Genomic DNA, 14,955 nt, shown 5'->3' on the forward strand with positions numbered 1-14,955 from the left:
CTGCTCGGTTGAGTAACAGCTTACAGGGTTAGGCCCCAGCACAGCTGAATTTTATACATAGAAAACTGGCAACTAACTGCTCATGGTCAATCCACAGGCCAGGAATGCACCGTGGGGACAATTTGCCAAAGCGTTTCACAGCATGAATATTCATGAGACAATCATAAGCTGCCCTCAGACCATTTGTGAATAAGGAAGAGGCTTAATTTCTCAAAGAGTGATGTGCTCTGAATTATTCCCTAAGTTGGACCCTGTAATCAGGTGCAGCACACCTTTCAGTGCACTGGCTGACTGAGGGGCACTGCACAGCGTCTGTGGACAGGGAGATGGCGCTGGGTGCAGCTTTTACAGCTATACCCGCTGTAGAAGACACTTTGGCCAGCCTGGAGTTGGTGCATTGGTGGAGGGAGGCCGCCAAAACAACCCTCCGGCTCTTGCACCCATGCACCAGAGCCTCGCTGGGGAACGGAGTCGCTGCTTCCAGGCTGGAAGTGGGGAGGATGGGACGGGAACGTGAGTGAGAAGCAGCCTGTGGAAAGGATGGCAGGGCAACCTCTCTAAAGCAAGCGACACCCCAGAGCCATCCAGAGGAATTATATCTGAGTTGGCCCAGCCTGCCCAAGGGCCCAAGCAGCAAACACCTACCAGCACAGCTGAGGGTGTGTAGGATACACTCAGGGCCTTAGCACTGCATGGTGGTTGGCCCTTACACAGACCTGCCGGGAGAACAAGGAAACCTCTCGTCTTGTGCAGCTTGCGTAACAAGCAGCCACAACTACTCAGGGGAGCACAGGGGCTGTTCCTCTCTGCGGGGTGTCAGACACGTCAGTGGGGAAAGAAAAAGCAGACTGTGGCCCCACTCCCTTCCCAACTTGCCCAGTGAGCAAGCTGGCGACAGTGCAACCTGCAGACTGGGCCACAGGGAGTTTGGGGGAAGACAATACATCATCCCTGAGGCACAAACAAACCCCAAACACCCATTGGGGTGGTGTCCCTCTGCAGGGCAGTGCTTGTCAGGCACATTCCGGCTCTTAGAGCGCTTGGACCGAAGTGTTGTAGCAACTGCCCAACTGCCATAGCAAACAATCAGCACGGGCGAGAACCGTCCAGTTCAAAGTGAGTTAAGAGGTTCTGATTTCTCTGAATTGGCGCAAAGGGATTCTTCTCATACAGCAGTCTGGTCGGGTTAGTTTTCTTTTAGTTGCAATTCTTCTAACTTTAAATATCCCTCTGTAACAGGGCCAGGGGTGCCTCTGCAGTGCCCTGCTACCATTTCCTCCCAGGGCCTCTGATTACCTCACAGTCCACAGGTAACTACCACAGTCCCCTCCTGGGGTCCCATTTATTGAGTCTTTACATACTGACCCTCCAGCCTCAACCCCAGCTCAGTCACTCTCCCCATTCAGATAAGGGGCCCCCAACCCTTTCCCTGAGCTAGGTCCCAGCTCAAAGTCTCTCCGGCTTTACCTGGCTGGAGCTCAGCCTTCCTCGGCCCCTCTGGTTTCCAGGCCCAAGTCCTTGGGTCTCCAGCAGGAACTAGGCCCAGGACTCCCAGGCTCTACCTGGCTGAAGCTTCCTCAGCAGTCTGGTTCTGGCTTCCCAGCCCGAATGCTTCTTTCAGTCGGGGTCTCTAGCAGGAGCCTTCAGCTCACAGCGGCTCTTCTGTGTCACAGCTCCCTTGGTCTCAGGGTCTTCCCTGCAGGAACCTTTCACACTCTGTAGCCTCTCCACCATTTCCTGAACACCCCCCCACCCCTCATCATAGCCTTCTGCTGCTCCTTATGGGACAATCCCCCTGATCTCCCCAGATATAGCTCATTCTGTAATCAGGGCTAGCTAGCTCCAGCCCCTACGGGAGAGCCATGCTGATACACCCCTCCCACCAGAAAATCCCACATCGTGGAGTAAAAATACACAGGCTCCATACTAGTTTGGTTCTCACTAAAAACACTGAACACTCATAGTAGATTGTAGATCTTCTCTGCACAAATCCTGCTGACCTAGATCCATGATGCACAATCTGTCCATGCAACCTTAATTCAAACGCTTGGGCAAATGCGTTATGACACCACCTTTAATTACACGACCACAAGTCATTTCCCCCCCACCCCAGACCCCTGCCTCACTCAGGGAATGGATCTGAGCTATGCAGTGAACAAGACTGTTCTCTGAAGGACAGGGCCAGCAATGTGTCCGTACACAGACACAAGAGTCCGTGGTAAAAATGTTGAGGTCCATGGTAATTTTTCCAAAAATTGAATGACACCCCAGCCCTCAATGTCCATCACTAAGGACGGTAATTTTATCAAGTGTCTGTCATGCCACATGGTGGTGCCGACCCCTGCTGAAGGACTAGCTCATCCACTCTAGAAGAAGGCGTCTACAGGATGAGGCAGAGCACTGCAGGAAATAAAAAGTCTGGGCCTAAGGTGCTTCAATACTAACTTTGGGCCCAGTTTGCTTTTTAAAGATTATCCTTCGCCCTTGGGGGTGGGGGGGATAGCTCAGTGGTTTGAGCATTGGCCTGTTAAACCCACAGTTCTGAGTTCAATCCTTAAGGGGGCCATTTAGGGATCTGGGGCAAAAAATCTGTCTGGATATTGGTCCTGCTTTGAGCAGGGGGTTGGACTAGATGACCTCCTGAGGTCCCTTCCAACCCTGATATTCTATGATTCTACCCCTCTGACCCTGCATGTTCCCTTTGAATGGTTAATGTCCTCTGCCACCTCCATTCCTTCTTCCTCTGCTGCCTGCACCAGGAAAAGGGAGACAGCTGGTACTCAGCACTTTGGAAAACCAGGCTTTTTTATAGGACTCTAAAAAGGGATTTAAGAACTTAATTTTAGGCTCCTATTTTTTAATCTCTTGAACCAGTGCTGGTCAACATATTCATTAGTGATCTGGAAAAGGAAGTGAACAGTGAGGTGGCAAAGTGTGCAGATGATACAAAATTATTCAATATACACCGCTACCTCGATATAACATGAATTTGGATATGACGCGGTAAAGCAGTGCTCCGTGGACGGGGGGGGCTGCGCACTCCGGTGGATCAAAGCAAGTTCGATCTAACGCGGTTTCACCTATAACGCTGTAAGATTTCGGGGCTCCCGAGGACAGCGTTCTATCGAGGCAGAGGTGTAGTTAAGTCCAAAGCTGACGGTGAGGAGTTATAGGAGGTTCTCACAAAACTGGGTGTTTGAGTAATAAAATGGCTGGTGACATTCAATGTTGATAAATGCAAAGTAATGCACGTTGGAAAGCATAATCCCAACTATACATGTAAAATGGTGGGGTTTAAATGAGCCGTTACCCCTCAAGAAAGAGATCTTGGAGTCATTGTGGGTGGTTCTCTGAAAACTTCAGCTGAATGTGCAGCGGCAGTCAAAAAGGGTAAACAAATGTTAAGGACTATTAGGAAAGGGATAGAAAATAAATCAGAAAATATCATCCTGCCACTCTATAAATCCACCATACACCCACACCTTGAATACTGCGTCCAGTTCTCGTTGCCCCCTCTCAAAAAAGACATAGGAGAACTGGACAAGGTTCAGAGAAAGACAACAAAGATGATCAAGGGTATGGAATGGCTTCCATATGAGGAGAGACTAAAGCTTAGAAAAGAGATGCTAAGTGTGTGTGTGGGGGGGGAGATATGATAGAGGTCTATAAAATCATGAAGGGTGTGGAAAAAGTGAATGAAGAAGTGTTATTTACCCTTTCCCACCATTAATAGGTAACAGATTTAATACAAACAAGAGGAAGTACTTCTTCACCCCACGCGCAATTAACCTGGGGAATTTATTGCCATTGGATGTTATGATGGCCAAAAATATAACAGGGTTCAAAAAAGAACTAGATGCGTTTATGCAGGGTATCTCCATCAATTACTGTTAGCCAAGATGGCCAGAGATGCAACCTCATGCTCCGGGTGACCCTAAAGCTCTGATCACTCCACTGGCCCTGCTCTGTACACTCCCCTTGAAGCTCTGGTACTGGCCACTGTCAGAGACGGACCAGTGGTCTGACCCAGTACAGCAATTCTTATTAGGGTGACCAGATGTCCCTATTTTATAGGGACAGTCCCGATATTTGGGGCTTTCTTTTATATGGGCTCCTATTACCCCCCACCCCCATCCCGATTTTTCTCACATGCTATCTGGTCATCCTAGTTCTTATAAACAGTTTCATGAAAGCACGATCCTTTATTATCCTCCTCCTAGAGGCTGCAATGGTATTGTGTTTGTGACAATGTTTTTCATACTGATAGACAGTCATAAATTAATCATTTAATCACTCAACTTCTTCAGCAGAAAATCATTATTGGATTCCATACACTGATCAGCCAGAGTTAGCTAATCAGTTTCATCTCCCAGTTTACTGTAATATTTTTTTCATCTTGCACACAGAACGAGCTATTCTTCTTGTTGTACTAACAAATCTAATTTTGAATCGAGACGGTTCACACATGTCTTGCAGTCAGAAAGAAAAATTACATCAGTCTGAAAATGCTAGACTGACTACTGGTGCCAGTTTAAAAAAAAAAAAAAGAGAGAGAGAGAGAGAGAGAGAGAGAAATGACTTAAGAAACAAACAATTTTTTCAGGAAACAATCCCTACAGGAACCCAAAACCAGATACACACTGTATGTTGCCAAAGGTTTCATATATAAAAAACATCTGGTGTGGCCAATATCCTGCTGTTTGTGCATTTTTTTCAAGTTCTGAAATTAGCAAGGTCTTGGGATTGACAAAGCAAAAATGAAAGGACAACACCAGGCAATCCATCTGCGATGCTGCTTAGTAAGTATCTATCAACATGACATGCCATTTTTAATTTCCCTGGGCCAGTATTTCTTCTAGCAAGGGTTCTTTTTTCCTCCAGTTCAGTCCTTATACCAACCCAGTAGAAGTCTGATTCTCTCACCCACTCCACCCGTTGTATGCAAGCAGAGTTCCATAGTGGCATGCAATGGGTGTCATAGAATGGAGAATGAGGCCCTTGATCTCTGACTGTGTCCAACCATGCCATCTTAAAGCACAGAGAACTCTCACTGAGTTCACTGGGAGCTGGAGGTGTATAAAGCCTACAGCCTCTCTGGGTGGGTCACACATTTTCGATCTCGGGGTGAGTTGCTGGTATACTGCAGTTGTGGTGGTGGGGGCGTGATGGGAAAGACGACTACAGGCTCCTATGTGTACACATCTCCTTTTCAAAGGCACAAAGCAGTCAGATGTCCAATTCCCATGGGAAGTCAAGGTGAGTAATTCCCACTTGTAAAATCTCCCCCTCTAGCTCTATCTCCCAGTGCAAAGGATCTTTAACCTTTGACATCTAATGGTATCTAAAGCAGCAGGGAGCAACCTAAACTCCCAAGCTCTTTCAGGAGAATGTTTGATATATAGATCCAGCAACTTTTAGCTCATGCAAATAGCCCTTGCTCATCTTCTGAATAAGGACTGAAGGTTGAACCATAAATAGTGCATTCTCCTGGCTCTATTATTTAATTTGGACAGGGCTGTAGGATGTCTATGTGGATGCGTAATGGATTGTGCAAACGTCACATACTGAATCAAACAGAGGAAGCATAAAGCTGTCGCTTCAAGACTGCACAATGAAATAAACACAGAGGGCCCAATTTACCAGTATGTTTCTCCAGTTCTGCTACAGTGAGATTCCACTGATCGCAATGCAGTTATGCTGGCGTAAATCCAGAATATCACGCTGGGGAATCAGGGCTATAACGTCCATTATTTTTTGACACGAGCTGCATTTATCATCCCAAACCAACAGGCTACGATTTCCCCACCAAAGATCTGGTAATAACTGTACAGTGGGTACATTCTTATCTCAGTGCACAGAGAGTCAGCAATGCATATAACTCCTAATACAACTAGTGGGAGATTTGGGCATAATTCACAAGGTGGAAGTCTTTCTTTACAGAAAGTGGTGATCGTCCATATCTGATCTTCTCATCTACCGCTACATTTATTGATCTTTATGTGCCTTTAGCTCAGCGCATCAGGGAAACCTCCACTGCTGTTTATGAAATGCTAAAGTCAACCCAATAACCTATTTCGTCCAAGAGGAGACCTGCTGGCAGCAGCCTTTGTGATGGGGACAATGGTAAACTTCATTAAGGGCCATGACACTTGTTTATTTGAATTAAACAGGTGTTTTTGCAGGTGTCATGCTGACATCTGCCAGTGCTACCCTTGAAGGCTTCCTGCCACGTCAATCAGCAGTGATCAGTAACCCAACAGTGCTTTTATTTCCTCTCCTCGAGAGACATTCGCATGCTTTGCCTGACACATCAGCAATCCAAATTAATTACCGGGGCACGGACTTGATTAGTTACAACACATCAATGGCCTCTCGGGTGGCTGCTGAACCTTCAAACGTGTACCTGTGCTGTTCTAATGAAATTCAATCCCGCTCAGCCTAGCGTCCTTCTGCTTTGCAGCCAGGACTCTGAAATCTGTCTGCCACTCGGTAGCTCGTGCCAGATTTCTCCGGTAAGAGCATTTCCTTTCAAAGGAGCAGGAAAGGCTGGCTTGGGAATCCGGCGGCAGAGCAATGCACTGTATTTGCGAGAGCTCTGAGTTTGGCTCTTAAGGCTGGGCCCATGCTCCCAAATGCCACTAGCCGGCTGTGCTTGAGGAGAGAGTACTAAGCCCTTGCAGGAAGGAGCCCCTCATGTTCCTGGCAGGTGCAGGAAGCCGACTGCATGGGTTCCACAGTCAGCCCTCCAGGAAGGAAGATCATTTGCAATACAGCAGGTTTAAGGGAGGGAGAGTGAAGAGAGGCAGAACATGGTAGGGCCTTTGAGGGCTCTGAGCACAATGCCTACCAGGGTGTGTGAGATGCAGAGAAGGGTGCACATGGGGCTGCATCCCGTGTAGGGGGTATAACCGGGGCTCCCCCTTCCTTGATCCCCTTGGCGTGTCTGGGCTCCCTGAGTGCAAACGATGTAAATCTGCTTGGGCTTTACATGGGCTGTGCGAGGTGGGTCAGGCTCTTTATTCCCCCTGCTCCCTGTCTGTGCCCAGAGCCTAGCCCTGGGTAAGGGGGGAAAGTTCCCCACTATCTTCATTTGCACGATGCAAAACTGAAATGAGACAATGAGCAATGACATCCCTGACCTGAGCCAGCAACACCTCCCCATCCCGAATCCGTTCAGTTTCTCACTGCGCTGCTAACGGGGCAATGGGACAGCCCCCGTCTTTTCACTTCCGCTCCAAGATCAATTAGCCATTTGCTAAACCAGTGAGTCCATTTAAACTGCACTACACCTGAAATCTAAAGGCTCTCGCTACGTTGTCCCTCTGCCAATAAGGGAGACAATTGTGTGGCTCTTGTTTTAGTGGGTGAAGACGTGGAAATGTTAAGCTATGAAGGATGCTCCATGTTTAATTAAAACCAAAAAAACCCGACCAAAATGCACCCTGCTGAGAGGGAACATTCCTGCTGTTCCAAGGCTGCAATAATTATACTGTGAAATGGGGGGGGGGGACACAACAACTGCCTGCATAGGAAAGGATTCAAGGCCCAGTCTTGCTACTTCCACTTATTTCAATGGGAGTTCCACCCCACAGAATGGCCAGGGCCCTCCCCACCCCAGAATCTTAGCCCCTTTTGAAGTTCCACTTACCTGCCTGATTTGTGGTTACATTTACAGACACATACTGCCGGGCTGCAGGGCTCTGGTCGGACACTCCGTTCACTGCCTCAATTTCAAAGGTATAGTTTGTATGAGCAAGCAGGTCCACCATCATGACAGAGGTGTTTTTCAGGCCGATTTGCTGGGGGAGGTACCTGACATGACTGCCACACGCCTCACACAGCCCCGAGTGGGAGCTGCACTTCTTGCATGCAATATAATAAGACACATCTTTCCTTCCACCGGTGTCAGCCGGGGGAATCCATTCCAGGAAGACACTAGTCTCGTTAACATTTGAGATGGCATTCCGAGGAGCTGAGGGGGGTCCTGGTTTGTAAAGTAAAGTGAGAAAAACACAGGGTGAAAATAGCATTCTCGTCCATCCTGCTCTGCGCTACTCTCTAGGCTGAAAAGAGGGGCTGCACTGTTCGCGTGCCATGGAGCACACAGAGCCAATGCACAGCAGCAGCTGAAGGACCGGCAGGGCAATGGGGGGTCACTCTTAGCTGTCCCTCCTCGCTTTGAAGTGTGCGTGTTGGGACCCACCCACCCATCTGATCCAGGAAGACAGGGAGGAGTATCCTACCAAGCGTGTTCCCTTGGATGTGCTCCAAGCCCCTGCCAACCAAGAGGGCAAGGGAGCAGCCATCAAGGCTGAAATCCTGGTCCCATTGAAGTCAATGAGGGTTTTGCCATTGATTTCAGTGGGGTCAAGGTTTCACCCTAAAGGTACGTCTGCACGGCAGCTGGGAGCTGGAATTCCCAGCTCGGGGAGAGACAGACCCACTAGCTCTGCTTGATGACCCTGCTAAATATAGCAGCGGGGTGGCGACAGCATGGGAAGTGGCTCAGACTAGCTGCCTGAATGCAGACCTCGGACGGGCTTGTACTTGGGCGGCTAGCCCGTTGCGCTGTCCGTGTCTCCATGTGCACGCTGCTGATTGTGGTGCACTAGCTCCATCACAGCCAGCACATGTACGTCAAGCCGAGCTGTGAAGAACACGTCCAGCTGCAGTGTAGACAGACCCTTTGTGGGTCTAGCTCCAGAGCCTGGAGAATAACACGTACCGAAGAAATATCCGACACCGATTGTAAGTGATATTACTGCGTCCATGTACTAAACAGCAGCCTTTTCCTCTGCCTCGACAAAGCGTTGCATGTTAAGATGTTTGAACGGCTACTCTCCAGTTTCTTATTTTGCAGAGTGTCCATGCTTAGGATGTCTGCCCAGCCCGGGGAAGGGTGCTCAAACTTCTTTGCCATGGGCCACATCAGACATTCAAGCCAAGATTTTCAAAAGTGACGAATGATTCTGGATGCCTCCATTTTTGGGTGTCCGGCTTGAGAAACCCTCAGAGATGCCAATTGGTAGAAAGTGCTGGGCATGTGCCCTCTGAAAATCAGACCCCTTTCCGGGGGATCAAGTGGGACATCTGAAAATTGAGCCATCCCAAATCCCTAGTTACTTATGAAAATCTTGGCTACACTCTCTGGTGGAACTCCCAGTGAAGTCAATGGGACTGTCACACATGGGCTCAGGGAAATGCATGAATCGCAGGACATATGGCCCTTTTCTGGCCAGGTTATAACAATCGCAAGATCAAATTTTCTTTTTCAAATCCTATTAATCTCTCTGAGTTGTCAACAGATAATGATTTTGGAGGGGAAAAAATACCAGCCAAACCGTGTTTTAGGAAATATTTTTGTATAAATTCGCCTTGGAGACTGAGGACAAAATTCTCCTCTGATGTGATGTGAAAGGATAATTTTGTACAGAAGGATAGCAGTAGCATACAACATGTTGGTGATCTTCACAACGGATCTGCACATTGTATCCTGACTGCATTGTGATGCAGGAGGAAGAAAGGGACATTTATTAAAGAGTTTCGCTGGTTTTGAGTCATGGTGTCACTGGGATTGTCAAAAGCCTAAGGGAGTTAGGCACCTAACTCACTCGCATTCAGTCTGAATGGAAACTGGGTGCAAAATTCCCATAGGTGCTAAAATCCGTGAATACCTCCTTGAAAGCCAGCTCCAACGTGCCTCCTCCTCTCCCCAGAAGTGTATGCATATTTATTTAACTACATTTCCCGACTCTGTGTGATTCTAGTCATATGGCTATAATTAAGCACATTGAAATATTTAAAATAGGTAATTTTGTGAAATTGCAATTATTTTGTAAACAATAAACTTCCCCCTAGCTACTTTTTCCTATTTTCTTTTTGATGTCTGTAAAATTGATAAAACTCATTGTGAAACCTTGTAGCAATTTGCAGCATGTGCACTATTTCAGCTCCAGCTGCTCGGATTCTCCTAGGAGATGACATTTTAGCCAATTCTAAGAGAAACTCAACCCTTGATGTCCAATTAAAACAAAAAGAATGGCTTAGGAAAGTGCAACTTTTTCGGAGTGATATATTCAATTCTGTGGATCCCGTTTTTAAAACAGACTGCCTTAACTGCACACACAGACAGGTACTTGAGCGCCTAAGCACCTATTTGTGCATTCAATTGAAGGAGCCATTGATGAAAATTTGTCTTTGTGTGTCTGCTCTCAAAGTCCAAAGAGGGGGAGTTGAAGAGGCCAGTAAGAACCGAATCCTGCAAATGTTTACGCACACACATAGCTTTAAGCACATGAGTGGTCCCATTTAAGCCAATGGCATGCTTAAAATAAAGCATGTGCTCAAGTCTTTGCAGGACAGAAGCGTAAGGAATGAATTGCAGCATATGTGCAACTCCTACTGTAGCCAAAGGGAGTTTTCATGCATATGAACGACAGTCATTCTAATGATAACTATTGCATATTATTCAAACCGGAAAACAAAAGTTAAACCGATGCAAAGAAGGAAACTCACACAAACTGTGGCAATTGGCAGTGAGGGCTTCCCAAAAAGTATCTGAGAATCTTTATGGATTCCACTTTAATGCTCACAAACTACCCCACGGGCATCCAGCATGATTTAGCTAATGGCAGAACAGCACATGAACAGTTAAAAGAACTTTCAGCCCCGTCAGACCGACACAAGGGAAGCTACAGAAATTCAGGCCTGGAGTTGTGCTGAGTTAAATGCATTGCACACAAGTACTTTTGAAATTAAATTGCCCAGTTTTTCTTTCCACTATGGGATGACTCTTTACCTATACTAGGAAACTAAGGAGGAATGTGGGGTGGGGGAGGGGGGAGTCAAGCACAAGAAACACTTATTGGACAATGTGTCTTTAACAGGAGGTAAATTATTACTTTACTAAAGTTGCCAGAGGTTTTTACTCCCTCTCTACAGAAGAGTCAGGTGCTCTTCTTGAAGGCTTAAAACCATCAATTTCAATAGCAATGCTTTGAAGTCAGCGGCACTCCATAACCCATAAAATTTGCATTCTCAAAGGGGCTCTATGAATGGTCTTTAGTAGTTTGGAGAAATCTAACAAAGAATCTTGAAACTGCTCCACTAAAACTTGGAAAAAAATCACAGTGATGAGAACAAACTGCTATTTTATTTTCTGAGGACAGGGAACCTGATATCTGCTCAGATGGTACATTTTTATTTATGACCTCTCTTTGTCAGGGACAAAGAAGTTAGTTTACTGAAATAACCATAATAAAAAAAGATAGCTAATTTGTATATTAAGCAGATACTGACTTACCCACCCTAGATCATGATTTACTGACTCAAAAGGAAACTGGCTGAAGACAAGTCCATATTTTCTTTCATGGACAATAAATCTGAAATAGTAAATCAATGTGTGTGTTTTTTAAAATATATTCTCAGAGACAAATTCTGCCTTCTGATACTTAATCACAACGCACATTAAAGGGAATTGTGATTTTTTTTCCTGAGGGCAAAATATTCCCTGAAATGTTCTCATCAGAAACTTCTGTCGTATGTTACATTTTATACCATTTGAAAACTTCTCCGCTCTGTGGCCATAAATTTCAAAAGTTTATCTGTTTTTTTTTATTTTTCTTTCCTTTTAAATTGATGTCCCAAAGAGGAAAGAAAGGTATCATTTTATTTTTGAAAGCTATTTATCTTCTGGGAATTGAATAATAATTTTCACAACATTCTCTGAGAAAAAGACACTGAGTTTGACTGAGAAAATTTTTCCAAAATTTAACGGGGCATCATCAATTTTAAAATCACATTAAAAAATATATTACTTATTGTTACAAATTCCAGTTCTAAGAAACTAGAACTTAAAGAAATTAAAGAACAAAACATCTTTCTTGACTCCTTTTTTGTTATTCCTTTGAGCATTTGACAGCTCTTCATATATGGTCAGTTTCTGTTTCGCTTTTACGGAGTTAATCAGTTTCCCCTGTTTGTGTGGGTCTTTCACATAGCAACATGGAACTGACAAGCATTTTGAAAAAAGTCAGGAAAGCTTCATTATAAAACCATAAATACTGGCAGGGAGACTTGGCAATGTAATACTTAAAATTAATTTTAAGATCCCTTTTACTTAGGGTGACCAGATGTCATGATTTTATAGGGACAGTCCTGATTTTTGGGTCTTTTTCTTATATAGGCTCCTGTTACCCCCCCACCCCCTGTCCCGATTTTTCACACTTGCTATCTGGTCACCCTACTTTTACTAGATTTCAAGTAGATGAGTGCAGAGGGCAGGACTAGATGACCTCTCGAGGTCTCTTCCAGCCCTACATTTTGATAAAAATATATGGAGATACACCTATCTCATAGAACTGGAAGGTCACCAAGTCCAGTCCCCTGCTTTCACTAGCAGGACCAAGTACTGTCCCTAACAAGTTTTTTTGTTGCCCCAGATCCCTAAATAGCTCCCTGAAGGATTGAACTCACAGCCCTGGCTTTAGGAGGCCAATGCTCAAACCACTGAGAAATCCTAAAGAAGTAAACAACAGAAACTTAGTGGTTCTAACAAATGACTCTTGTCAATCAATCAATCATGACGCAGGATTTTTTTTTCCTGTATGTAACTGTGGAGTGGCCATTGAGTTCCACAGTTTCACCAGAGAGGACCAGGATATGTTGCAGCAAGGAGCTTAAAAAAAAGGTGGGAACTTCCTGGTGACAGAGTTCTCTAGTTGCTGCTTAAGGCCCAGTTCTTTGTATCTGTGTCCTCACACTACAGCAATGAGCCACAAATTCGTGTGTATTGGTAGGGGGTTTATTGCAAATTATGGGTGTTGTAACTTTCATCTGCCCAAGAAATACCCCCAAACCCTACTAATGAACATCCTGGCATGCCTTATTCTGCTGGCAAAATAGGACCTATTTAACATATGTACTCTTCCACTATACAGCTGGGCTTGTCACACAAACCCAAGGGAATTAGCCACTCACTGGCCACTGACTTGCAATCGAAGCTGGGCAGCTAACTTGCCTGAAGCTCCTTTGCGAACCGGCCCAGGTGTCTAACTAGCTTTTTATCTATGTTTGGAATGTCTTTATTTTAAAAGATATTTTTTCTCCCCTTCCCCCCCACCCCGACCACACCAGGACTTCACTAGCTGGCCTCTTCTTCCATCTATCTGTCTATGACCTTTACACAGCATTGCTTATCACAAACGATGTGAGTTTCCCCCTTTCTCCCCTGGAGTCGCACGGCCCTTTCAAGAGAGCAGCACGTTTCAAGTCACCTTCTACTGTGAAAACCAAACAGAGAGACATTCAGTGCTCCCTGATCCTCCTGCTGTTCTGCGTGAGCCATCCCTTTCAGTGTGTGGCGCCCCCTGGAGGCAAAGGGACTCATCGGAGTGCAACAGCTGACAGGATCGGGGCCAAAACCCAGGGTGAATTGGAAGTAGCCAGAAAGGGCAGCAGGGTTCATTGGGAGACATGGACAGGAAGCAGTCACTCTTGGTGCCCCCACCCTGGGTCCTTACTTATTCCCACTTCTCCCCGCAGCCCCTAGCACCTCTCTCCCAAGGTGCTTCTCTCAATTTGTCTGGCTTATCTTAGAACCTGCCCTGGGAACTGCTGCCCTGTCCTGTTTTCTGCAGCGAGGGTGCTAGTCAAATAACCACGGTGACACGGTATATATCAGTAGGGTGATGATTGGTGCACAGCTGTTCGAAGGCCATGATGACATCTAACCTTCTACTGCTGAAAACAGTCCCTAGTAGAAGGAGAAGAGAAAAATGGAGAGCGGAAGCTCCTTCTTCACCTTGTCCCAGCTCTTCTGAATATATTGGCTCTTTATTACCTCTCTTCCATCTCTGAGGGTCACTTCTGCCTGCCCGTTCCCATCCATAGAAGCTCAGTTACTTTTTCAGTTCCTTTCAACTCCCTTTCTACTATAACATCCTATAAAACCCAGTCCCCAGTGAAGGTCCTCATCCTGCAAAGATGTGTGCACATTCCTAACCTTATGCACTGTGGTAAGCTGACTTCAGTGGGACAGTGTGAGGTTATGCATGTGTGTAAGTGTATGTCTTTGCAGGACCAGGGTCGAAGTATTTAGAAGAGGAAGTGGACAAGATACAGCTACAGGTCTACGAGCTGCAGATGAAAGGGTAGCTTCATACTTTGTGGGGAAAAGAGTGATTGAAAACTATCATTTGCCCTCTCCCTCTTCTCTGTCTCCACATCCCAACATACCAACCTGCTTGTTATTTCTCCCCCTACAATATTCACCTCCCCATCCACTGAACATCATGGACATATGGTTTCTTTCTTTGTGGTAGCTTTGGACAGTCAGTAACTCCCACCAATATCACTATCCCGAAGTAGCTAGGAGTGCTGGACACCTTATTATTTCTCTGGTTGCTCAAGCTGACTATTGGGAAATAGAATAACTCGTGACACTAAGTTAGGGTTACCATATTTTGAGTGTCCAAAAAGAGGACACTCCAAGGGGCCCCAGCCCCACCCCCGGCCCCGCCCCCACTCCCCCCCCTCTCCCAAGTCCCCCACCCAACTCTGCCCCCTCCCCTGCTTCCCGCGAACCTTTTATTCAAGGGAAGCCCGAAGGAGGGCACCGGGAAAGCGGGGGGGGGGAGGAGGCGCGGCCCAGTCTGGCCCCCCCAACCGAGCAGCTCCCTCCGGCCCCGGCCCCGGCATCTCCAGCCTGGCTCGGCTCAGTCCCTGGGGTGCCGGCCCCGGGCCAGCCCCCGGCCGAGCACCCCCGGCCCGCCCAGCACTGCCGGCCCGGCCCAGCACCGCCGGCCCAGCCCCGGCCCCTGGCCGAACACCGCCGGCCTGGCTCCAGCCCCCGGCCCAGCACCGCCGGCCCAGCACCGCCGGCCCAGCCCCGGCCCCCGGCTCAGCATCGACCCCCGGCCTGGCCCCTGGCTCAGCACCGCCGGCCTGGCCCCCGGC

General features: G+C 47.0%; 1 protein-coding gene across 17 annotated transcripts in view; it reads right to left on the reverse strand.

Annotated features, from left to right (window-relative positions):
* The window catches only part of EPHA5 (EPH receptor A5), a 323,509-nt gene that overhangs the window by 195,594 nt on the left and 112,960 nt on the right, over nucleotides 1-14,955 (reverse strand). For 16 of the 17 annotated variants that reach the window (XM_034771961.1, XM_034771956.1, XM_034771968.1 and 13 more), the window contains exon 3: nucleotides 7,649-7,984. The exons of the other annotated variant lie outside the window; for it this stretch is intronic. In XM_034771961.1, coding sequence (XP_034627852.1) covers nucleotides 7,649-7,984 — 336 coding nt within the window. The remainder of the gene's footprint in view (nucleotides 1-7,648; nucleotides 7,985-14,955) is intronic. 17 annotated transcript variants of the gene reach the window in all.

The sequence above is a fragment of the Trachemys scripta genome, chromosome 5, assembly GCF_013100865.1.
Source record: "Trachemys scripta elegans isolate TJP31775 chromosome 5, CAS_Tse_1.0, whole genome shotgun sequence".
In the NCBI taxonomy this organism is placed as follows: Eukaryota; Metazoa; Chordata; order Testudines; family Emydidae; genus Trachemys; species Trachemys scripta.